General features: G+C 47.3%; 1 protein-coding gene across 1 annotated transcript in view; it reads right to left on the minus strand.

Moving 5' to 3' along the window:
• Positions 1–2,878: 2,878 nt before the first annotated feature.
• PRRX1 (paired related homeobox 1) overlaps positions 2,879–24,428 on the minus strand; it is a 37,009-nt gene continuing 15,459 nt past the window's right edge. The window contains exons 2-4 of the mRNA XM_062497626.1: positions 9,819–9,994; positions 8,455–8,636; positions 2,879–3,654 (exon numbers count right to left, since the gene is read on the minus strand). Of these exons, the coding sequence (XP_062353610.1) occupies positions 3,516–3,654; positions 8,455–8,636; positions 9,819–9,994 (497 nt within the window). The 3' untranslated portion in view covers positions 2,879–3,515. The remainder of the gene's footprint in view (positions 3,655–8,454; positions 8,637–9,818; positions 9,995–24,428) is intronic.

The raw sequence follows: 24,428 nt of genomic DNA on the forward strand, positions 1-24,428 counted from the left end.
ATGAAAACTGTGATCACCATGGCAACTTCCCAGAGCTACAACTGAAAATCTACTGAAACCCTGGAGAAGTCCATTCTTTGAGGATATGGCCCTTGATTTACACATCTATTCACATGGTTTAATAAAATACAGATTAAACGTGCACAACTCTAAAATTTCACTTTGGCTTGATCAACAACAAGGCTGGACAATAAGGAACAAACACCAAAAGCTGTCTGTGCATCCAGCTGCACTCTGGTTAGTAAATCCATGTAAACAAGGCAATACTGGGTCACCAAAGGGGATGTAAAGGTCTTATCTGAACTGACAACAGATAAGGATGTGGTGGCATCTCTGAGCAAGCAGCCCAAGCCAAGGCAAGTCCTAGCCCAAACTGGAGGTGCAGAAGCTTCCAGAGCCTTCCTGCAGGAGCAGCCCCACTCCAGACAATTCAAATGATGTGAGGAGGCTGAACAAGGGCTTGCACAGGCATTTTTGAGCCCCTTCATGAGAGCATCCCAGCGTGGGGATGGAGATCTCAGCCCATGGCTGGGTAATGGGGCACCAGGAGCTTCATGCCCCTTGATAACCTCAGAAAGTGGTGTCCCTACACAAACAACAACAGAAGCTGCTCAGGGTGGTTTTTCTACTGCAGAAAAGACTGGGGGAAAGCTCCAGGCAAGCGAGACACTGAAGGAAAGAGCTGAAGCTCCAGGGTGAGCGCTCAGGCCAGCACAGGGGAATTCATCCAGGCTGCTGTCACTGCTGGGATGGTGGTGGGATGTGGAGGAGAGCAGCAAGGCGAGTGGAGAGCACCAGCTCCAGGTGCTCAACAACCAGTTCAACCTTTCAGTAATGTTACTCAAAGGCACTGGGTCCCTTCTGACCACATTCTTCAATTGCTCGTGTGTTTGTGCTGGCATGGGAAACAGGAGTGAGTTCCTAAGTGCAGCCTGAGATTTCCAGCATGATCACTTGGCTTCAGGAGCTGGACCTGATGCCTTGGGTTTTAACTTTTATATTTTTCAGACTCTCTGCTGCTTAGTGTGAAGCTCTGAAACCTCATGTTAGGTGTTAGTGAGGTCCCTTCACAGGGTAGTTGGACAAAACAATCCCTTCCCAGCTGGAGAATCAAGGACAACTGGTACCCAAAAAGCAGAAACGTCAAAGGGAAGGGGGCAAGCCAGGGAGCTGAGACTTCATAGCCTGGGGCTGTGGTGGGATAATTGACCCCAAGATGAACCAAAACTTATGAAAGTGTAAAAACTCATGACCAGGATCTGTCTTGGATTTGATTTGGGTTTAGCCCCAGCCGGGCTCTTGCACTGCCCAAAGTGCATCCTTTCAATAAATACCTATTTTATTCCTTCTGCTCTGTCTAGTCTCTGTTCCAGGTCACCCTTCCCAGGTAACAGACCCATACTATGCAGAGTAGAAATATTTTGGTTTACACACATTAGGTTCTCCACACTGCAGGTGGCCCAAAAAAAAGCGATCAAACAGAGCATGATGGATTTCTCAAAGCACAGTATTCCTCCTTTTCCCTGGTGTTCTGCCTGTGACTTTCAGCTTTTTGTCCTGATCACAATTATGTATTTTTCCCCTCAAAAATACCCACAACAGGGAGGGAAGAAAAAAAAAATCCAGCAGCAATGCATACAATCACAGGCACAACTTACTCCAGTTTGGATTCAGGGCTTTTTCCCTTGTGCTAGCTCAAATACTTTGGCTGGATTTCCATTCATCCTCTGCCAGTTTAATTTTCACCTACACTTTAAAGAGATTTATTCCTCATTTCCTGCAACATGCTGTTTTAGGCTATCAAAGCCCACTGTCAGACACCTACATATGCCCAGTGTGTCTGCAGCAAACACCAGGGTGGAGATCTAAGCCACCCAACCAGAATATTTCTCATGACTGAGCTTCATTCTCCTTCCCTCATGGTCCAGCCTGGACCATGGAGTACCTCTGCTGTCTTCAGTGGGAATATTCCATGGCAAAGTCCATCTCAGTTTGGACACAAGTGCTATTTGTCATAAATCAAGCCCCTCCTCCCCCAAATGTGAGGGGCAGGCATTGCCAGCAATGAGAAAGTTCCCAATTTCCTCAGGGAATGGAGTGTGGAGGAAATGCCTTTTGGGCTGCATCTCCTCTACTCTTCGTGGAGATAAACAAATTAGGTCCTAATTAGGTCTCCAGAGCCCAGAGGGAGGACAGCAGGTAGGGAAAATGGTTAAGGTTATAAGGTTAATGGTTAAGGTTACAGGACAAGCCTTACTGAGCAGTGTTATGGGATCTTTGGAGGGATTCCCTGCTGAGACACCCCTTGTGCTCAGAGTGACTTTTCCCTGGGGTTATCCCTGCATGTCCCCAAGAGCCACATGAACCAGGCTGACTGCAGAGGAGATCCTTGTTGTGTTCTGTGAAGCTGCCCATGGGGAAAATCTGCAAAAGAGTGTGGCTCCCTGCAGCACCAGTTCTTTGGAGTTTCTCACAGGAGGACTGCTTTTTCCAGCACTGCCCAAGGCTGCAGGGAAGATCTCTGACAGGGCTGAGGGAGGCTGTGGCTGGAATTTCAATGCACAGCTCCACCTGGATGCAACACAAACATCCCAAAGGTTTTCAGTGGATTTTATTTTGTTTAATAAAAAACACCAACCAAGCTTGCATGTATTATCTTATATATATAAATATATACAGTATATATAAAACAAATGCATCTGGACAACACCTTTCCCTGTGGCACAAACTGTAAGGCATAGAAAGGAGTGTCCTGACAGTCCTGTTCTTGGCACTACACAGAGATCTCCCTGCTACACTCCCCCTGCTCACACACCCACATTGGCTTTGCTCTCTTCTTTGGCTTTTTGAGGCAGCAGTGCTGGGAATACTCAACAAAACAATGGAGCTCTGCAGAGCCCAGGGAGGTTTTCCAGGCAACTCAGCCAGCAGGAATCCATCTTGTTGCATTAATGGGCTTCTGGCAGACTGATAGGAATGTGCTGCCTCTGTGGCACAAGGGACTGGAGGGATGAGGGCTGGGTGGATATCATGGAAATTGGTGAGCAAACAAATTCTTCTAGGGTGAGCTGGGGCAGCGGGGTGATGAGCAAGCTTTGCATCTCAGCATGCTGGTGGTGGCACTTGTCCGTGGGCTGAGATTGGCAGGGGTTTCTTTTTGCAGTCCCGTACAAAAATGGAAACCAGCGGGGTGAGACTGTCCTTTACTGAAGAAGCTCGTAGTATATTGAGCAGAAGCAATAAACCCGACGATAACAAGAAAAAAAAAAACAAACAAAAACAAAACGGTGGCATTATCCCAAAAGGAAGGAGGAACCTTATCACTCACAGGTTTGGTTTGCTCCCTGTGTTCAGTTCTGGGTGAGGGTTGGCTTTTTTTTTTTCTTTTTTTTTTTTTTTCTTTACTTTTTATGCTTTTTTTTTTCCCCTTTCTTTTTTATTTTCTTCCAGCACAGACAAGTTGCGAAGCAGGACGGGTGCTGTTGTGTTTTCTCCTTCTGCAAGGCCCCCAGCTGTTAATTGACTGTGGGCACCTGATTCCTCTGTAAACTATATTCCTTTGCCTTCAGTCTCAGGTTGGCAATACTGTTGGCCATGTTCATGCCCTGTGCTGGGCTGGCATTGGTACACGTGGCAGAGTAGGTGGCCATGGCACTGAGGGATGGAAAGAGAAACATCACATCAGAAACCACCAGCAGAACCTAAACCCTGTTTTTTTCCATACCTGTGGGATGTACTCCCAGTGTCAGCAGGGAATTACCACTCCTCTTTTTTAACACCCCTTTATTTCTTTATTTCCGCTGCCGTTCACTCACCCAGCGCCAAAGCTGCTTGGAAGTCAACAGGAAAAATTTCCACATCCTCTTTTCTAACCCAAAAAGGTTTGCAATGATGTCAGCCTGCCAGTGAGACCATTGTCCTTAAAAGTATTCCCACTGGAAGCAATGTCTTTTTGATGAGACCAATTGCTGGTTTTACAGCCTGTGAAATCACGTCACTTCTGAAACACATGTTACATTAAAGAAACACTCTGGGAAAAACCCGTTTCAACAACTGTGATGTTTTCTGGTTTCAGCCTTTTGGATGGAAAATTTCCACACTTTTTTTTCCCCTCAAAACTTCAGCTGATTATAAAGAGCATGCCCTGAAGGCTGAAGTTAAAAACCCAAAACATAAACCACTTATTTTCCCTTTAAACTGCGACTTTATTCATGAAAAACATCACTTCTGACAGCAGAGGCTGAACAAAGATCTCCGACTTCTTTCTTATCCTACCAAAAAATCTGCAAAGCTGCTTTCCAGACCACTAGAAAACTCTTTTAATCCATGTGTCCCGTGGGTTTCTGTGAAAAGAAGCTCCCCCACACCAATTCCCCAAAACCCAGCAGAGTATCTGACCTGCTGCATTTCCTTTACTGGGTCCACAGATCAAAAACAGTTGAAAAGCACCACATGAACTAGAGGTGCCCATTTAACACAGTGTTCAGGAGGAAGCCCAAAATTCTCTGCTGGAGGCCAGCTCAGCTCTGGTGCTGACCTTTTCCATCTGTGTGCCCGGGTGGCTCACAGCTGAAGCTCTGCTCCATATCCACAAACCAAAAAATCAAGATGGGTTGGGGTTTTTTGCCTTGTTGTCTTTTCCTTTTTCTTTCTTTTTTTTCTTTTTTTTTTTTTTTAAATCCTTCCAGCACTGACCTCCACAACTGGAAATGCCTTTGCAACAGCAAATCTCCCTGCAGGGACATGGGCACCTGCTGCACAGATCCAGGCTGGAGCTGTGCCTGCTCACCCCGAGGTACTGCTGGCATTTCTGACCTCCCAGGAGTTTATTTGCCACTCAGTGCTTTGTGAATCCTCAGCCTGCAGGAGATCCAGACCAGGGAAGGTTTGCATTTCACCAGCACTCAGAACACGTGGAAGATGTGTGTTTCTGGAGCTCTTAACCAGCTGCATCCCCTCAGCTCCCTCCCCATGGCTGGGCTGCCTGCTCTCCTCACCCCTAAGTCAGCAGCAGTGGGAGAAGCCAGGCACTGCCTGCAGGAGGTGTTTTTACACCCACAAGGTGTAAAAGTGGTGGCTACTTAATCCCCCATGCCCATCTGCTTTCACAGGGTGCATCTCTCCCATGTTCTTGAGCTGGAAGAAATTTGGAGACCTTCAAGGGTACTCTAAGCTAGATAAAATAGGAGTTTTCAGTCAGGGATGTAAACTGTCCCCATTCAAAACCAGGTTGCTGGCCAAGTCTGGGCTGGAACTCCTGGGAGCCTCTGGCTCCCAGCTCCTCAGAAGTGTAGGGAAGATGATTTCACTTACTGATGCCAAGTGAAATCCCTGCTAAACCAAAAATCTCCAGAAGTGCTTCCTTTCATCAAGTTATTCCACCAGGAGCAGCGCACAAGAAGGCTCTGTCCAAACACCACAATAGCTTGAGGGTTGCTCCAGAGACTCTCCAGGGTCTAATAAGGGTTGAAGTCACCCTGTTTCCCCCTCACTCCACCCCACTGAGGCAGAGAAAAATGTCCTTCCTCCACTCAGCTGCCTGCTTTCATGAAACACAGAGGAGCATCATGTTTCTGAGGCCTAAAATCCTTTTTTCAAATAAGGTTCTCAGTGGCCTGTGGAGTCAAAGGCTGCTGGAGTGGGAAGTACAGGCTGCCAATCTTGTTTTCTTAGGAACCTATGCTAAAAAAATGCCTAAGCAAAACATTTTTCAACTTCAAAAAAAATCTACTTGGCTGTGTGTGTGACAGCAGAGATCTGCAAATAGCTTTGGCTGACCTGTGGCTGAATGTATTTGGAGAGTAAACAGAGGGACTGAAAACTTTCCCCAGATCTAAGAGTAAAACCAGCCCTGGCCATGCAGCTCCCAGCCCTCACCCCCAGGAGTTGCTAATTGTTAATCAGGAGTTGGTACATCACTGCTGGGAAGATGGGGAGGGGGCAGAGGGCCATGCAAACACTGCACATGGCTGGAGGGCTTCAGTATTATTTCACCAAGGGTCCAATACTTGAATGACCTTACTGCAAAGCTTTACTGAGGCTGTGACAGCCTGGCCCTTTCAGATGAATGTGATGGCCAAGAGATGATCACTAGGATTAGGAAATCTGGGGAGCATGGGGTGTCTGAGGGTCCTGAGCATCCCACAGTGTGCAAAGCAGCTGCTGTGCTGCTCTGCCAGTGCAGGGCAGTGGGAGGGTGGCACTCCAGCCTGCTTTGATGTGTCAGCTGAAAATGCCTTTGCTGAAACATCTTGGCTTTAGAAAAGACAAGGGGAAGATGTGGTTAAGGCACAGCCTGGACCTGGGGGGCTGAAGAGCCATCCCTAAGGCTGTCCCTTCTCCCCTGCTCTCATCAGCACATCCCAGGTGCTGCAAGAGACCTCAGACAGCCCTTCCCAGGGTGCCCTTGGGAGTTACCTTCCCAGAGTCTTCTCCTAGCAGTGATTAACAACATCTCAGGAGGGATGGCCTCTTTTTGAAAGTGTGAGAGGTAGAAATAAGCCACGAACATTCCGTAGGGATCTGGTGCTGTGACCAGTGCAGTCTCACTGGGATGGGGAAGGAACTCACTTCCCTTCCCTGATCTCATCTCCCCAGAATACTACACCAAGGAACACTTCACAGGGAGAACATCTTAACCCCAAAAAGAGGGATTTTGACAGACAGCAGTCCTCAGAAAAAAAATTCAAAGGATAGAGGCTTTTCTAAGATAAAGTTGGTGGCCACCAAAAGCATCCTTTTCCGTATCTGGAGTGGTGGATCTAGGACTCGTTCTTCTGGAGATACAGGGAGGATATGAGGAGCTGAAGCATGTGTTTGCAGGAAGACCATGTGTTTGCAGCTCTGACTGTGCAAACAACACCTGGAGCAAAAAGAGGGTCCAGGTGACTGAGCAAGAGGGGTCCTGTGCATGGCGTGGCTCCTGGAAGGCAGTGGGAAGCTGGCAGTGACCAGGCCAGATGAACAGGAAGAAATCCAGCCTCAGTCTTCATGCTCCTGACCAACAATGAAGCCACTGTGCTAAAAACCACCCGCCATCCTAATTTTTAACTGCCTGTAAGCCAGCTGGCTCCCCACACACCAACACATCCTGTGGATCTTGTGTCCACACCCAGCTCCTGCAGAGCCAGGAATGGCACAGAGAGGACAGGGTGATGTGCAGGGACATCCCAGATCCTCTGAGACTGGGCTTGCCACATCCGTGCTCCTTTTCTGTCATCCCTTAAGTAGCACTGACCACAGGAGGTGGACACAATGCCAGGCTGTCACCTGGCCCTTAATGCAGGCAAACCACAGGGCAGCATCCACACACACACTTGTGCTCAGGCAACAGAGAGAAAAGTGCTCACCAGCTCAGTGCTGAGCACTGCTCCACATGGATGAAGTGAGATCCCAGCCCTTCCTGGCATCCCAAGCCACAGGACAGCCACAGAACTCCCTCTTCTGGCCACTGTGTGCTGGCTGAGCCTCCCCGAGTGCTCTGACCTCCCCTCCCCGGGATCTGTGCCCCATGGAAAGGTTTCCTCCTTGCTATAAACCAGATGCACTAGGGAAAACCTCCTGTTTCCAGGTAATTCTACCTAAGCCTCTTTCGAAATTTCCTGAATTGCAGAGAGAGATCTCCAGAAAAGAAGCTGCCAATGACGATGCCGAGCCAGAGCCACACTGCAAAACTGGCAACGAGATGGGGTGGGAACAGGTGGGGAAAACCAGTGGGATAGTGAGACAGCTGCATCCTCCAGGTGTCCCGTGTGGGTACATCAGAACTGACTGAGGGCCACTTTTGGGATGGTCCATTGTAAAGGGTGGTATCTGCACCGCTTAATTAGTGGTTTCTCTGCTGTTTCTTCTGTCTCCACTGAGAGCCAGGATTAAAAATGCAAAGGAGATGAATTTTCTTGTGTTGATTGATTTGGCTTGATTATTGGCTTGATTATTTATTAAATCTTATCTAAAGTACAGAGAGTTCTGCAACACTTCTAGCTACCAGCTAAAAGAGAGGAAAACGGAGCTGAACATAGCTAGGTACAAGGTCTTTTAAAGTTAAACAGTCCAATAAAGAACTAACACCTGTATTATTTATACTTTTGACCCAATAACCAAACCCCTGTGACCCGCAGCGCAGCACTAACTGTCCAACAAAAAACTACTGCCTGAAATCATGAAGAAGAAGGAAGAAAAAGACAGAAAGAGACAACACCCAAAATCCTCCATCTTGCCCCATACCTATTACTATATTCTAAAAAACCTCAAATTCCAAACCCTCCACCATGTGAAATCACACCCTTCTATTCCAACTACACACCAGTGATTTTAACTCTGTTAAGTTTGGAAGCCTTCTCCAAGGCCTCAAGTCCAAAGCAGCGTTCTCCAGGGGGTCAGTGCCAGAAAGCACAGAAAGCTCAAAACTCCCAAGTTTGTGGGATCCAGCAGTCCATGGGGTTACTCACTGACCTGTAGGGCGAGGCTGTCCCCCAGGACAGATAGTCACTGGGTCTCGGGGCGGGGCGGGGTACTATGGGCTGCTCCACAGCTGTCACGTCCCCTGAGTAGGATTTGAGCAGAGAGGCGTTCTTGCTGGCCAGCATGGCCCTCTCGTTCCGGCGGAACTTGGCTCTCCGGTTCTGGAACCACACCTGGAGCCGGGGGGAAGAGCACACAGACACCAACCATCACCCCGTGCCACTGCGCCCTGCAGCCTCTGGGAAAGCTGGCTGCTTCCCAGCCTGTCCCTGGGAACACCAAGCATGACATAACCCTCGTGCCTGCTCTGATGAAGCCCTCACCTGAGTGTAATAACTTCCATTACTGTGAATTGGCTGTTGCAAATTAGTAATTTCACAATTATTATCAAAATCCCATTTATTTATATTATTAAAATTTATTTAATGCTATTTATTTTTAAATTACATATTAAATAATTATTTATGTAATACTTAGTTATTTAACACTATTTCTTTCATAAGTATTTATTTAATAACATTTATTTAATATTATTAAAATCACAAAGATTTTGATGTAGTACACCTTGTCATCACTTTTAACTGCTTTTGGTACAGCATGATGTCGGCTTTTGTGGCCCCTGTGTAGTTTGTATTCTCAGAACATCATTTATGGATGATATTTTAGTTTGTGGACAGCATGATAAATACATATTTTAGTTTTGGCCTTGGCAAAATATTAAAAAATACATGTTGTGCATTATAATTTTAACTTTCGCAGAAGTAACTGTGGCTGTCAAACAACAACTAATGCTTTTATTTTTGTAACTAACTGACAGTAATAAGAACAACTCATAGACATAGCTCTGAAATAGCTAATGGTGGTTAAAGTATTTGTGGAAATAGCCAACACTTGTCTATATGATTTGATAACATTTAAAGGATGCGATCAATAACCGTCAGCTGCTGAGACCACGGCACCAGGGGCTGTTGTGAGGAAGTGACACACGACCCTCAAAAAAAAGGATAATTCCCAATTTCTGCATGAGTCAGGAATCAAACCAAGCTAAAGAATTCCAAGAACATGTAAACAAATTCAAAGGAATGTTTGAATATGCATAACCTTTATGAATATGTATTTGACCAACACAATGGAAAAGTATGCAAGAGCTGTTATGGCTAACCGTGTGCTTCTGGCTAAGGCCACGCACCCAGCGCTGTTTATCGTCCCTTTTATCTTTTCATTAAAGCTTTAAAAAATTTTCTAGAGTGCAGCACGAGCCAGGAGCTTGGTGAACCTCGTGTGCCACACAGACCTCGAGGATTTCTGCTGCTTGCCCGATGATCCCCCAAGTGAGGTGTGAGATGTGGGATTACCTGAACTCTGGCTTCAGTGAGGTTGACTCTGCGTGCAAGGTCTTCCCGTACGAAGGCATCGGGGTAGTGTGTCCTCTCAAAGACCCTCTCTAGTGCCTGCAGCTGGCTGCTGTTGAAGGTAGTCCTGTTCCTCCTCTGCTTTCTTTTCTTCTTCTCTTCTGAGTTCAGCTGATCATCTAGGAGAGACAGTTGGGGATGGGAAAAGTGAGGAAGGTACGAGCCCGCAGCCACGGGGTGAACGACCTCAATGGTTTCAAGAAGGGAAGGGGCTGAGGAAGGGGCTTGCACAATTTCAGGCCCACATAAAAACCATGCTGTGTTAGCCCCCACATGGAGATGAGGTGGAGAGTGCACTGATCCCAAGCATTTATTGTTCAATTCCACTGTGTAAGACTTGTACCAGCTCTCTCAAGCTACCCCAGGTCTCAGCTTCCTTATCTCTAAAAAACAGCAAGAAAGCCCAAACTGCATCTCTCCATTCCTGACAACCCCGGAAATCTTCTCTGACACCAAAGAATCACAAAATCCTGTTCTCTTGGCTTCAAATTTCCAAGGACTGCTCTTACTGGGACATAATAAAGTTTTCTGGGGCAACAGCATGTTGGATACTGTTAGTGAGGAGCAGTTGTGCCCTCTGCAGCATCCTCCTTGCCTTGCTGAGCCCAACAAGGTGTTGAACAACCACCCGTAAAAGAGCACAAATTGTTTTTTACCTGGTTTGCATTTACTCAGAAATTAATCGATACATCTGGATCACACCACTATGTGTGGGATGCCAACAAAAAATTCACATTACCCTGGGGGGGGGACCAAAGCCAATATTCATGTCAGCATTGAAGTGTATTGATCCCTGAATCCATAAAAATGCACCAGCTAGTGAATCGCATTCTAAGTTCATCACTGCACACCTTGGCCCAGGTGACAGTGTCACCACTGAGAGTCCCACTTTTGCTATGTACACAAATATGACAGCCCCCCCCGCTGTCCCCTTCTTCTCCAGGGGGTGTGTAAGGCACGGGGAGGAGCTGACAAGGAAATTAAAGTCTGCAGTTGTTGTCCTCACCACCTGTTTGTGTTGCTTTTCACAGCCCATCTGGTACCAGTTACTGCACCTGAACACCTTTGGAGCAAGGCCCATCCATTTGGGAACAAAAGGACATTCCTTTTAAATTAAAGCAGGGTTTTCAAATTCCTTCAGGTTTACAGTGCCTCCATCCCTAATCCTCTTCCAACAGCCTGATGATCCCCAGAAGGCTCCTTTCCAAGCCTAGGGATTCCTGGGTGCAAAAACACACCCTTGGTTTTCCCGTTTCCCAGAGGAAACATTTGGAGACCAGTTTTTAACAGGAACACTGAGTCGTAAAGCTGAGCTGGGAAGGGACTGGCAGAGGCAGGAATGTGCAAGAAAAACAAAAGAATTAGAGCAGGGCTACAGGTGAATCAGTTGGTGGGAAGCAAAGCAGAGGACCACAAAGCCAAGCAGAGGGATGGGATTTAACTCCTGCTTGTGCAGAACACCCTGGTTTAACGCTGTCACAGGGTCCACCCCTTATAAAGAAGGAGAAAAACCCTGCATGTCCCTCTCTTGACTCATCACCAAACCCTTCTCAGAAGGGGTCAGCTATTTCCCCCCCCTGGCTTTGCTGGCCAGTTTCGACATAGCTGTGCTGCTGTGCACCACACCACACAGCACACGAGCCTCAGGGCACAAATGTCCCTCCAGATGCCATAAACATTTGCAAATCCAGCTGCTGGAGAGGCCAAAGACAACACAAAGAGCCTCCTTTGGGGCTACCCATTTCACACTGTTTCCTAATGTAAACCCTGCCTATGCAGAGCAGATGAACAAATCAATAAAAGCCTTGGGGCTCCTTTCAGAGTCCCTTCCAGGCTCTGAAGGATCAGGTCCTGCCCAGCAGACAACACCCGGCTGGAGGCAACACGAGCCCGAAGCCGTCTGGCCATTGCTCCATCCTGCGTGACAGCTACACATGAGGAAGGGTGAGCACATCCCCCTGGGGAGCAAGAAGAAGGGCCAAAGTCTGTAAAATGCTGGAGAACAAGAGTTCCTCCTGCCAAGCACGTTAACACAATTTGCCTGGTTTCCTCCCGGCGTAAAGCGAGACGCCGGCGGTGATTCACGGCTCACCTCGTAATTACTGCGCCCAAAAATAGGAAAGTGTCCATGCTGGGTGACTCATGGCCAGGTCACCCCCAGCCTGGGCTGGCACGAAGCAGGGATGTGAGTCACCCCCTTCTTCCAGGACAGCAAAGCACAACCTGCGACGGGGAGCTTTGGAATTTTGGGATCTCCTGTTGCCGCGCCTCTGGAACGGCGCAAGAGCCAAATGTCTACAGAAGAGACTTGGGTAGCAGGGGGAAAAAAAAATGATAATAACAGAATATTAATCCTTGTGTTTTGCCATATGCTGTTTACAAACTGCTGAATGAGGGACTGCACACACCTAAAGCCCAGCCTGCCTGCAAATGTCACCTTGCTCACAGAGCTGCCCGGCTGCCTCCAGCACGTCAGCAGGGTATTTCTTCTTCTCTGCCATCATTTCTTTATCAGGAAACAACACTGAGCACTGAAAAATGATTTTCCTAAACAGTGTTGACAGCACTAGAGACTGGAGTCAGCAGAAATGCAGAGGAGAGGAAAACAGCTCCAACGCTTTTTGGGTAGGTCAGAAGTCTTTTGTCAACGTTCTTTTAATCACAAAAATTTTCATTACGTGCAGCTTTCTCAAGAGCTGAGCAGCCTGCAAATGTGCCTTGCAGAGAGATCGAAATGTGCAGAAACCCAGTGCTGGAAAATCTGGGGATTTCACTGCCAGATCCCAACTTTCCATGCTGGGCTGGGGACTATGTTTCCTGTCTCCACATTCGTGTTTTCCTGTGTTATTTCTACATTTCCCCCTAACATGCAAGTCCTGGTGTCATACACAAGCACAAAAAAGCATTTTCAAGTTCTCCTAAACGATTCAGCATGAAGCATCCTATTGTTTTTTCCTCTTGCAGTGAGGCAGATCCACATGTGAAGACACTCCAATGTATTCTCCTCACTGAACAGTGTCTGTCCCAGTGCCTGCAACTATCCCTGGGGCATCACCAGGTAGCTGCTCTTGGGATGCCACACTGAAAATAAAATACATTAAAAAAAAACAAAAATCAGAATTGAGAATTAAATGCTTATGTAGGAGTTTCAAGATTGGTATTTTTTTCATCAATACTTACAACCGCAACATATTTCAGATTTCCAGTTTGCAGGCATGCTTGTGCATACTTGCACTCATTCCAGGTCAGAACAAAAACTAATTTCCAGATGGGATTTACATTACGTGGGCAGTTTGGAAAAGTTTTGACTACTTCTATTAAGTCCAGAACCAGTTGTTATAGTTCATTAATTGGATCCGAATCGAAAGCAAACAATTGGATTGAATTAAGGGAGGGACAGAGACACTTAACCACAGTACAACGCACGGTAAGGCAGGGAAGATTTGTCACATCAGTTATGGAAACTGTAAACTGAGAAAGGATACCAGGACAAAAATAAGGAATTGCAGTCTAATCACAGCCTTCAGAGTAAGAAGCTAATGTTTGAGCACAGATTTAAGAACAAGAAAGACAAATGATCTCACAGTGGAAAAAAAGCTAGTAAACTATAAATTAAAAAGGCAACAATGCAAAATTCTTAAAAGACAAAAAATACTGCAAGCCAGAGAAAGTTTTATTCAGATTGGTGGAGAAAGAAAGGAAAACGGAGAATAGAAGGGAAAGGAACAGGGCTTTTTATTGGGTTTAAACTTAAATTTCATGAAGCTTGAATAGAAATATTTCTGGGTGTTTCCCCAGCTCTGGATAGACTCCTCTCCCCAGCATCAGCCATCCAGTTTACAGCCCATCACACACTCCCAGCCCAGCTTTACTCTCGCTTTGCTTTGCTTTCGATTCATCCCATCCCTCCAAAACATTACAACACTTTGGGTGCAGGGCAGCTTTGTCAACTGGCATCATAAAATATCCAAAACCCAGACTCAAAATGTTTAATTAAGGTGAAAACAAGGCTTCAAGCAGAGGAATGGGAACATACAAAATCCACACGGTGCCAAAGCCCTGCCCCACTGATTTGAGACAAGGGGAGCTCGTTGTCCAGCAGCAGCATCCATCGTCCTTCCAGATGTGAGCAGGGACAGAAGAGGGCCGGGGTACATAAATGGATAACATTTCATGCTCAGAGCTGCCTGAAGTATCTTTCAAAACCTCCCAGGAGAGAAGGAACTCCAGCTCGTGCGTGTTTCTGCGCACAAGGAAAAGCATTTTCGAATGGAAACTAGGTTTAACTTCAGGGCACACAAATGCTACATAGAGAAGGTGTAAGTACCCTACAGCACTGTCACAAGTGTAGGCAATAGGGAATGAAGATAACACCTAACAAGAAAGTGAATATACTAAGGTAGGAGATGGCTACTAAGTCATGCACTTAATGGAGTGCAGCGATACCAAGCCCAGCTGTACAGCAGTGATAACAGAAGGCTTTTATTTGTGAGTGCAGGTCAGACTACAGAGATTCTTCAACTATCATCTTCTCGTTACACAGCACCAGCTGTTTATTTGTGGTTTTTTTTCTGAACTATCTTAATGTTTTAATTATTTCAATTATACAGAAAATCCAAGCATCCAAAGTTCCAGTCTTGTTAAGAGCACCGGGAACACAGAAAAAAAAAAATAACAAAGAAACAGATGCTCCATTTCCTTTAAGAGCCATCTCTTGCGATTATCTCGCAGTCAGGTTCAAGTTTTGCACATAAATAATAAATTGTTTTGTGCATGAGCACGAAGCTTCAGAAAGGCAGCACCGAATTTTTCATACCAAACCTGAATTTTGACACCAAACAGAAAAACGTGCACATTTTCAGCATTACCCGTGGGGCTACGGCAGCTCCTCTCCCAAGTGTCTGCAATGTGGAACCCATCAGGGTGATTTTTAGCTGCCTGCACACAAATTACAGATCATTACAGAGCTGTGAACGGCGTGGATAGCAGGAAAAGCCCTGCCCTGGCTCTCCTGCTGCCCTTGGCTCTGGCTGCCAGGACATGCTGAGGTCCTGTTCAGCCACAGCTTCCCCAGCATTAAGGACGAACCCCTCACTGTCCTCCCTCAGGACCTCCCACCTGTACTGTGGCCAAAGGAGACATTCCCAGGTGACATTCCAGGCACAACACAGTGACTCTTGCCACCTGGAATGAGGCTCTTGGGGTTGTCACCTTCCAGGTCTATAGAGGTGTCTACAGACACCTCCAAGCTCCTGAGAATAGTTTCCAGCATGCAAACAATCTTCACCCAAACTTACCAGGCACTGGGGACATGAGTGCAGAGGCTCTCCCTGTGCTCTGAGCTTTTGTGGGTCTGCAGGGATGGGGTCCCATTAAAATCCCAACCTGCCCCTCTCCCGACCCACAGACAGGGCAGCACAAGAAGCCAAGAGCCTATCCTAAGGCAGACATAAGCCAGAACTCCTTTCCAGGGTGGTTTCAGCTCTGGTGCTCTGCCTCTCATCTGGTGGCAACCTGCAGAGCACATGGGCAATTACAGCAGCTAAGATGTGAGCTCTCCCTAACCATGTTGATGTTCCCACTTGCTGGAGCTGACAGAAGAAATTATATTTGGTGGAAAAAAAAGAAAAAAGAGTAATCACGATCCCATGGAAATCCAGAAAGTCTCTGTGGAAAGACTTAACATTAAGTGTTATTATCAGGAGAACAACATTTGCAGGGGCAGAAGTTTACATCCTCCTCCAGAAATTGGTACAAAGCCATGGGAAGTCCCCCTACATCCCACAGACCAGTCTGAGCTCTGCTGCAACTGTTCTGCTTTTTTATTCACTAGGGTTTTCCTTCTGGGCATCCTACAGCTCATAAGGCACATGGCTTAGTCCTACTCTTCTAACAAGCCTTTCCGACAGGTCTTGGGGTCAGAGTGTTCCCATAATACAATAAGCACTGTACGGATCTCATAAGCTCCAAGGCACAGTATGTTATGTGTTTGGAATTCCTTGTATGCTTTTATACTTTGTTATACATATTGTAATTTTTATATGCGTTACCGCATTGATCTTTGGAAAATTAATGAATAAAAACCAACAACAACAACAAAAACACCCAACACACATAATCAAAAGCAAACACATACATTTAAAAGCCTGCCAGCGGCAAATCATGTTCTGTGAGGCTGCACTTTGTAAGTGACAGAGCCCAAACCACCAGGCTGTGGCAGAGATCCAGCAGTGTGGATTTACCAGGAGGGGATGGGGTCCAAGGGGGCTGAGCTCCCCCATATCCCTCTCTAGATCAGCCCCATGCCACGGAGACACTGCCCCATGGCAGAGGAGCAGGAACACACTCGCAGACATGCGCCAGCCAAACCCCAAAAGTGTCACCATCGCACCCCAAAGTGTTACAGCCCGAATGTCCCAGCACAGCCCTGAGCTGCCACGGAGCCAGTGTGACCTCCAGACCTTCCTGAGAGCCACTCAGCCCCTCCCTCACTCCTGCTTTCACATCTGCATCAGTGCTTGGCACTGGAGGAACACTTGTGAACTCAGGGCTTTGCAAGGTCAGGGCTTTGACTTCCAACACCTCTTCCCATCAGCTCCCCTTGCCATGCCGTGTGTGCTGATGTTCCATCTTAGGAAGGGCATTGATTCAGCACAGATCAACCTGCCCAAACTCCATCCTGCTCCATCGGCATCTCCTCACTCCCACAGATGCCTCCCTACGCTCTCGATCCCCTCCCTGCCCCAGTTTATTCTAGGAAAAAAAGCCCACCCGTAATAAAAATTTCTCCTCTCCTGTCCAGTATCCTTTCCCTTCCCTTCTCCACAGCCTTGAAAAGCCAAGCTGTGGGACTCTGCCCCCTTTCATGCAGACGTGGTGTACTCCAAACCAGCACACCAGCTCATTCAGAGTGTCCTTCAGAGCCACCGCTGCTCTTGACTGTGCAATTAACACTTTCCATGCAGGAGCAGAAGTGTCAGGAAGGCAAACATCCACCTGGATATACCCCACAAGCTGCCTCAAAAAAGAAAAATAAAGAAAAAAAAAAGTGGCAACAAGCACTGCTTCAATAAGGACAGAACAGCTTATTAAATTTATTTCCCATGCTTATATCCCTCTGGAGTGAGCTCCACGGGGTTACAGGTTATGCGAAAGGCACATGGTGTAATTTCCATCTGCTCCCCTGGTGGATTTTCCTACTGTCCCCTTCTCTTTATGTACAGAGGTGACCCCCCCAGACCTACAGCTTGACATGAATCATGAACAGGTGGAAGCCATGAAGTGAAGATCAGGCACTGCATGCCCACCTGGACTCTGGGCAATGCTGCTTTTAATAAATTTATTCTTGCATTTAGAAAGAGTGGTAAAAAATCCTCATGAACTTCAGCTAGAAAAGCTTTCATATAAGGAAAACCAAGTATTTTGGCAACAAGCTGACTAGTGCAAAAATAAAAAGGGGGGTGGGGGAAGAAAAAAGAAAGGGTTTTTGTCAAGACCAAAAAGAGCTGCTTTGGGGGGGATATTTTTCCAGTCCATATTTCGATTGCAGATGAACCACTTGGCATTTCAGCTGGCTCATTTCCAAACACTACCTGCAAATGCTCCCCAGCAAGCTCCTCTCATGGAGAAAGACTGACTCAAGCCCAGTGGCTCCATGAATGTCTCTGCTCCTCCAGGTCCCTACCGTGCTGCTGAGAAGTGCCATTATCCAGCAGCCATCCTGGATCTGGAAATTCACTTGGGACGTGGGTTTTTTTGGTCCATGGGACCCGCACAAACAGACTGAGGATGATCAGTGGGATGCACAAGCCAGCTGGCTCCTCTGGTGGGCAGGAACACTGCTCCCAATGGATATTTCATCTGTGCATTCCTGGAATATCCAGGACTACGAACTGCATGGCACAGAACGGCCACGCCAGGACCACAGGGCGCCAGAGAAGGGAGGCGCAAACGGCAGCGAGAACACGGGAACGAGCTCTCCAAAGGCTGTGCTCCCCTTTCATTAGCATCCAAGAACAAATGTGTTTCAAGGATATTGGACGACCAGCACCCCTTCCTGAGCAAACTGGACTGGAGCCACTGCAAAGCTTCACTTAGAAATCCATTTTTTTTACCTCTAATGGATTTTATGGGTCCCTCTTGATCGCAACTGGAAAAACGATGGTGTCCAAGGTCCAGAAATAACATAACTTGAGCCTGGCTCCCAGCAACCAGCCCACCTGCCTTTTCCAAGGGCTGAGCATCCTGACCAGAAGCACACTCCTTGGGTGGGGTATAAAGGACCTTAACAATTGCTGCAGGAGGCAAAGGGATCAGAGCATTTCAAAACAACTTTCTCCTTCCTAAGCCCACCTTGAAAACCTGCTCTTCTAAGGAGAAGGGACAAGGAGGCTGCTGCTGGTGTCTGGAAGACTTTTGTTGGACATGGGGACATCCAGAAAAAACAGGAAGGCAGATGGGACAGGCCAGGGTTTCCAGGATGCTCCACACCCCAGCTCTGCAGGACGCAAAGGGAAACCAGGCTCAGACCCACCTCCATCCTTTGCCTCTTCTGGACAGCAAATGCATTTCACATTAGCTAATAAATTGCTACATCTTATGTTTCTTAGCCTGCTGGAATGATGAATATTTTGGAATGTATTTTGAATGGTTTCTTGCCAGAGTCGAACAATCATCCAGAAATCTGAAATCAAAAAGCTGAAAAATGGAAAGCCCTGTCTTTCCAGAGTTCACCGCAGTTTGAAAAGCACAACTCCCAGTAAAGGAGGTGAAATAATGATTATGAGAGTTCTTGTGAATTGAGGCACACAAGGGATATGCTGGAAATGACAATCCTTAATATGGGGGTCATAATTTTTCCCTCCAGGCGATGAATATGCTATAGTATATGTGTTTATTCCTGCCCTTAATCTGCCTGAAATGTCAGATACTCTAACCTGGAGGATCGGACAATTCAGGGGACCCATGCAGAAACACGGAATATCTCGGCCAAAAGACACTGCTTTTGGTCTGGTGCAGGGTTAGCAGACAGCTGCTGCAGTTCTGGCAAAATTTAACACAATTTAAGCCTTTTAAAGGGCTCTAGCTAATGAATCACATCCACTGCCAGACTAGCCACATCCTCACCTAACACAGGAGTGTCTAAAAACCAGCAAAAGGTTGGATGGCTCACCCAAATCAGATCTTGTGGATCATCAGCCACCAGGCAGCGAGGGCTGAGCCAGCCCAGCACAAACCCCAAGCCTGGATGGAAAGTCTCCATGGATAAAGGAGACCAGAAGTGGTCTGGTCTCATTGGAGCAGCTCCAAGAAATAAGCTTTTCTCTCCCCCATAGAGATGGGCTGTCTAGACACATTGGCAAGGCTGTGCTGCCTTGCACATTTGCAGTGCTGCATCCTTCTCCTATCCAGCCTGTCAAATACAGCAAATTCCTGTCCCCCAGCCTGTTAGCATGGGCATTTTTTCAATCTTCCTAGTGTTACTCATGTCCAGAAATGCCATTATGTTTAATGAGAAGTTTTTAAACAGATTTCTCCATACACAGAGGAAAATGCCTCATGATTTTCTTTATCACCCCTCTGGCAAAATAATTTATTCTTTCATTATTTCATTAAATATTTTTTGCTAACAATTACAGTAAAAATGAAGTAAGTCAAGTACAAGTATTTTTAAGCCAAGAAATGCTGATATGTGAATATGAATTGCAACGGAAATGTAGGAAAAAATGTTCTCCGTATAATAAAAATACTACTCAGCATAACTTTTGGGAGTTAGGTGATGTTTTTACTGGAAAAACAATGTTTGGGAATATTTACAGAGAGCCTAGCCTCAGGGCCACATTCAACACCATATGGAACAGGAGATTTAAACCCATCCACACCAAAGCTGCCCTAAAATAAGCATACTACCTTCCACCAGATTCAGGAGTGCAGGGGTGATCAGTGTGAGTTACACAGATTTCTCCATCCTCAGAGATCCTCAAAGCAAGCCAGAGGAACGTGTGCCAAGGCTCGTGTAGGTCAAAAAGCACATGAAAATTCCATATGGCCCTGGAGTAGAAGTGGACTGTCGACTGTCTCTTTGCTCCTAACACATCCAGCAGTGCTTAGAGGGGTGCAGACAAAAAGCAAATCACTTCCAAATAAATCACAAGTGGGATGCACCAGCATTACATCCACACTGTTGACCTTCACAGCACAGAAAACAAAATGACAGCAAGCAATAAAACCACTTTCAATGTGTGGTATAAAGGTACATAGAGCAGCTGTGTAACTTCAGTGTTTGTGAGTCCTGCAGTCCCATTTCCCAGCACTAGCAGGGCACAGAGCCTCACATCACCCCACTGCTGCAGCGCAGACCCTCCCTCAGCCTCGCTGACCTACTGACCCTGGGACTGAGACAGATTTAGACAGAAGCATCCATGGGATGGGCTTTCTCTCTGCTTCACCAGCAGCATCCCTCAAGGGCACTTCTGAAACCACCTCATCCCTAGGAAAGAAAGCTCAGCTGCTCCTGGCTGCGCAAAGAAACCTCAAGAGCCTTCAACTTCACCTAGGAAATCTCAACCTCTCTGGTCACACGAGCAAGTGTGCAGGTGGTTCCCTGTCAGAGGTGGCCTCCTCCCTCTCCCTCTTACAGCTCTCCACACATCTTCCAGAACAGGGGACCAGGGATGGCCAGCTGAAGACCGGGGCCCAGCCAGGTGCTGGACATGTTGAGCTGGAACCAGTGAGCAGCTGTGAGCGACCACAGGCTCCTGGCCATGGGCCACGCTAGCCCAGGTGCCTGTGGGCACATCCTCCAACTAGCCCCATAGTCCAGCTCACTCACACCAACTCCAGGCTCCCCTGTGGTCACAGAAACTGATTTCAATTCCTGCATGGGGATACATCAGCATCCTGATGTGCCAACCTAGATGTACCTGCATGTGATGATGCGATGTACCTGCAAGCTGGACAGAGCCTGAGCTTTCTGGTACAGGTCAGCTGCAAAGTGTCCTTCCATCCCAGGCACGAGGGACACTCCAGAGGGGTGCTGGGTGGACTGAAACATCCCCTGCACAGGGATGGAACATGCAAACTGCTACACAAAGAAACCACTGCCAGGCAGTGTGGTGTAACGAAGATCAGAGCACCCCAAAAACCCCAAACCAGCTGGAAGAGAACTAAAGCTCCACAGGCTGGTGCTGAAAAAATCCTCTTTTTCTTTTAAGCACAACTCATTAAATGTTTGCTGGAAAAACAGAAAAGCATTTTCCACAGAGAGGAGGACATCCAAGAAAAGCCCTCTTGGACATGAATTGGCAAGAGACTCCCAAGCATTTATCTTCAGCATAGAATGTGCTCTGTCAGGAGGGCTGTAACTAACAATATGCTGAAAAACACGCCACAGACTTCCACTGTGTTTTATTTGGCACTAAGGGGTTACTCCTCAACACAAAGTATTTGCAACTGGCACCGGTTAAACGAGAAATTACAACCTTCAAAAGACCTATTTAGTGTCAGCTGCAGAGAGTACGGAATTTGCCACGGGCTTTGATGACAGCAGATTATGCCCCATAAAACGCTGCAAACACGCTCGGATACAATGCTCGGCACGAGCTGCCGGTTCAGCGGGGGGATTGGGAATTCAGCACTTCCTGCCCCTTTTCTCAGGAGGCTGCTGCCTGCTTTGGGACTGGTGATATCCCTGTGCCCAACTCTGCAGCGCGCCACCAAGTTCAGCCATGGGGTTTGGGATGCAGCGAGCTGGGTTCTGCAAGGGCCTCGCTAAGCTCTAAGCAGGCTGCAAAGAAATCCTGAGCTCATCAGCCCCACAGCTCGTTAGGTGAAGGAGGAATATGAGGGAAGCATCCCATTCCTCCAGGCTGGATGGTCAACTGGGATAGACTGAGCTCAACAGCATGGATGTTTGGGAGCTCCATCACCTCCTGACCCTGCACAACTCAGCCACAAACCAGGACACAAGGCACAGGACACAACTTTGGATTATTCCCACCTCCCTGGGAGGAGGAAAGAGCTCTGCCACCAAACTCCTCAGGCTCTCAAACATTTTTCCACTCTGGCTCTGGAAAAGGAAAGCTCAGAGCTGGGAATCCTTGCTGGTGTTTGCTCGGGATGAACGCCGTGTCCAGGTGGGAGCACATGCCTGGGGAAGGGAAAGGCCATCACTGTCTGCACTATACCAGGGCTGTCTTGAGTTAACCTGGAAAAGGTGACGGGGATTCTCACAGTCCAGAAACAGTCTCCACCCCAGCTCTCAAAGGGGGCTCCAGAGAGGTCAGCCTGAGCTACATTTTCCTGCCACAGACCTGGAGCCTGCTCGGTGAGCTGTAAAACATTCCCATCCCTCTGCTCAGCAAGAGCTTTTCTGTTTCCTTCCCCAGACCTACAGAGACAGGGGTTTACTGGGCAGATACCCTTTGTTTACCTCGTCCTGGAAGGAGATTTAACCATTCGCAGGACTCATACAGCCCCAACAGAGAAAAGAGGGGAATACAAGCCCTTTTAGCAGGCAGCTGCAGCAGCCTGCCCGCTCCAGCACTTGTAAAACCCAGACTGCACCAGTCAACCCCTGCTCCTGCAGGGCCAGGAATTGAAATGAAGTGTGTCTGTGAGTTTTTACTGGGCTGGGGACAGGGGAGAACTTTGCCACTCGGAGCTGCTCGCGCACAGCAGGAGCACCCAAAGCAGGACCAACCTAAACATTCACATATCCCGAGCTGGATCCTGGCTGCGAGAGCTGTGCGAGAGCTGTGCTACTGCCCCTGCTTGAGATCAGCTTCGACAGAGGCTCCAGACTGGCTGTGCCTTCTCTACTTGCATTCTCTGCTCTTTTTTAACCTTAAAGCTGGCTGAGGTTCACCCTTTTGCCGTACACCCACTGACAGAGTTGTGCTTTTTTTCATCCCGGGCTTTAACGCAACCCCAGAATCTGAAGCCTAAAATAAAAATAAAATAGATAATTAAAAGCTACAGTCCTTCAAGGAGTCACAGCAATGCTGAAACTAGGATTTGGTCTTGCTGTGCTGGCATGGCACATTCAGGCAGGACGACAATGTTCCCATAAAAGTTCTGGGCAATCTGTTTTAGAGAACCAGGCAAAAAGCAGGCATCCTGATAGTAATGGCCTGCCCTTAGTCAAGTTGTTTTGTTTTAAAAGTGCATCAGCTAAAACCACCTGCAGAGCCCTTTGTTGCTCTAGCCACTCACAGTCGGGTACAGAACCAAAGGCTGAAATGCACAGGAAAATTTCAGCCGTTTCCCAGTCCACAAGTCCGATGGTAATTTCTGTAGGGCAGAGCCTGGAAGGCAGACCCTGGAGTCCTCTAGGGGGAAAAAAAAAAAAAAAAGGAAAAAAAAGGAAAAAAATAAAAAGGCCTTTTAAATTGACTCTCCTTACACAGTGACTGGCAGGGAGACCAAGCCAACATCATCAAATGAATGTCCCGGAATCCTGAGCCTGTTTTATTTCCCAACATCTGACGGGAAGGAGTGCATCAAACCACTGTCATGGGCTCATTCCTGCCCAGCTCACAGCAGATGCACGGACCACTCCCAGCTTAGACACTGCTTCTTCTCTCAGCAGATAGTTTAAGTGCCCCCCGATGAACAGAGACACTTTCCTGACTCAAAACCAACAGGAAGAAAACCCCAAGTCTCCACGCAAAGTAATATTTCAACCAAATCAGGTCCCAGCCTTAGAAGCAGTACAGGAGCTGGAGATGAAAATCTCCTTTTAAGCTGGAAAACTCATCCCCGATGAAGGATGGATGAGTTACTAAAATAAATACTACATTTTGTTTTGGCTAACAGGACTCTGCTCAGGGGAGCTAAAGTACTCCCAAAGATTATCATTTATGCACAGCTGACTTCAAGTTCTCTTGCTTGCTGAGCTCAGGCTGTGATACAACCTACAGATTTCTCCCAAAAACCTCTTCTGTTGTTTCTCAGTTGCTCTGGTAGTTTTATGGAATCTACCACCTGGGCATGGAGGTAGATAATAAAATACCAAACTCTACGGATAAAATACCAAAAATCTCAGTCCTGGGCATGGGTCATATCTTCTCTTGGTTACCTGCCAGCCTATGGCCAAAATCAAAATCATCCTCACTGCCTGCCTTGGGAGTCTTGCTGCTGCCCTCCCAGAGAGAAGGGGGCCCATGGCCACCCTAATCATTGCTCCATAGCTCCACCAACACTGGCTGAAAAGGCCTGGCTGCCCCAAAACAACACCAAACCCCTGCAATTGCCCAGACAGCTTTGGGGTGTCCCACTGGGCAGCCCTGGCCACTGAGGACCAGCCTTTCCCACTTTCACCTACCCCTCACGCTTCCAGTTTTCACACAGAAAGGGATTTGACTTCTCTCACATCATTAGAGGGAACACGGAAATAAATGTCAAAGGCTTGAAACCCAAACACTTTAAAATCTGCTACTGATAGTGACCAAAGGGGTTACAGGCAGGGAAATGCCTCCTGTTTCCCAGAGCAGAGAGGCTGCTCCTGAGCCATCAGCTCTCCTGCTGTGGGTCTTGCCTTTAAACTGCAAAATA

This window comes from Cinclus cinclus, chromosome 8, assembly GCF_963662255.1.
Source record: "Cinclus cinclus chromosome 8, bCinCin1.1, whole genome shotgun sequence".
Lineage (NCBI taxonomy): Eukaryota > Metazoa > Chordata > Aves > Passeriformes > Cinclidae > Cinclus > Cinclus cinclus.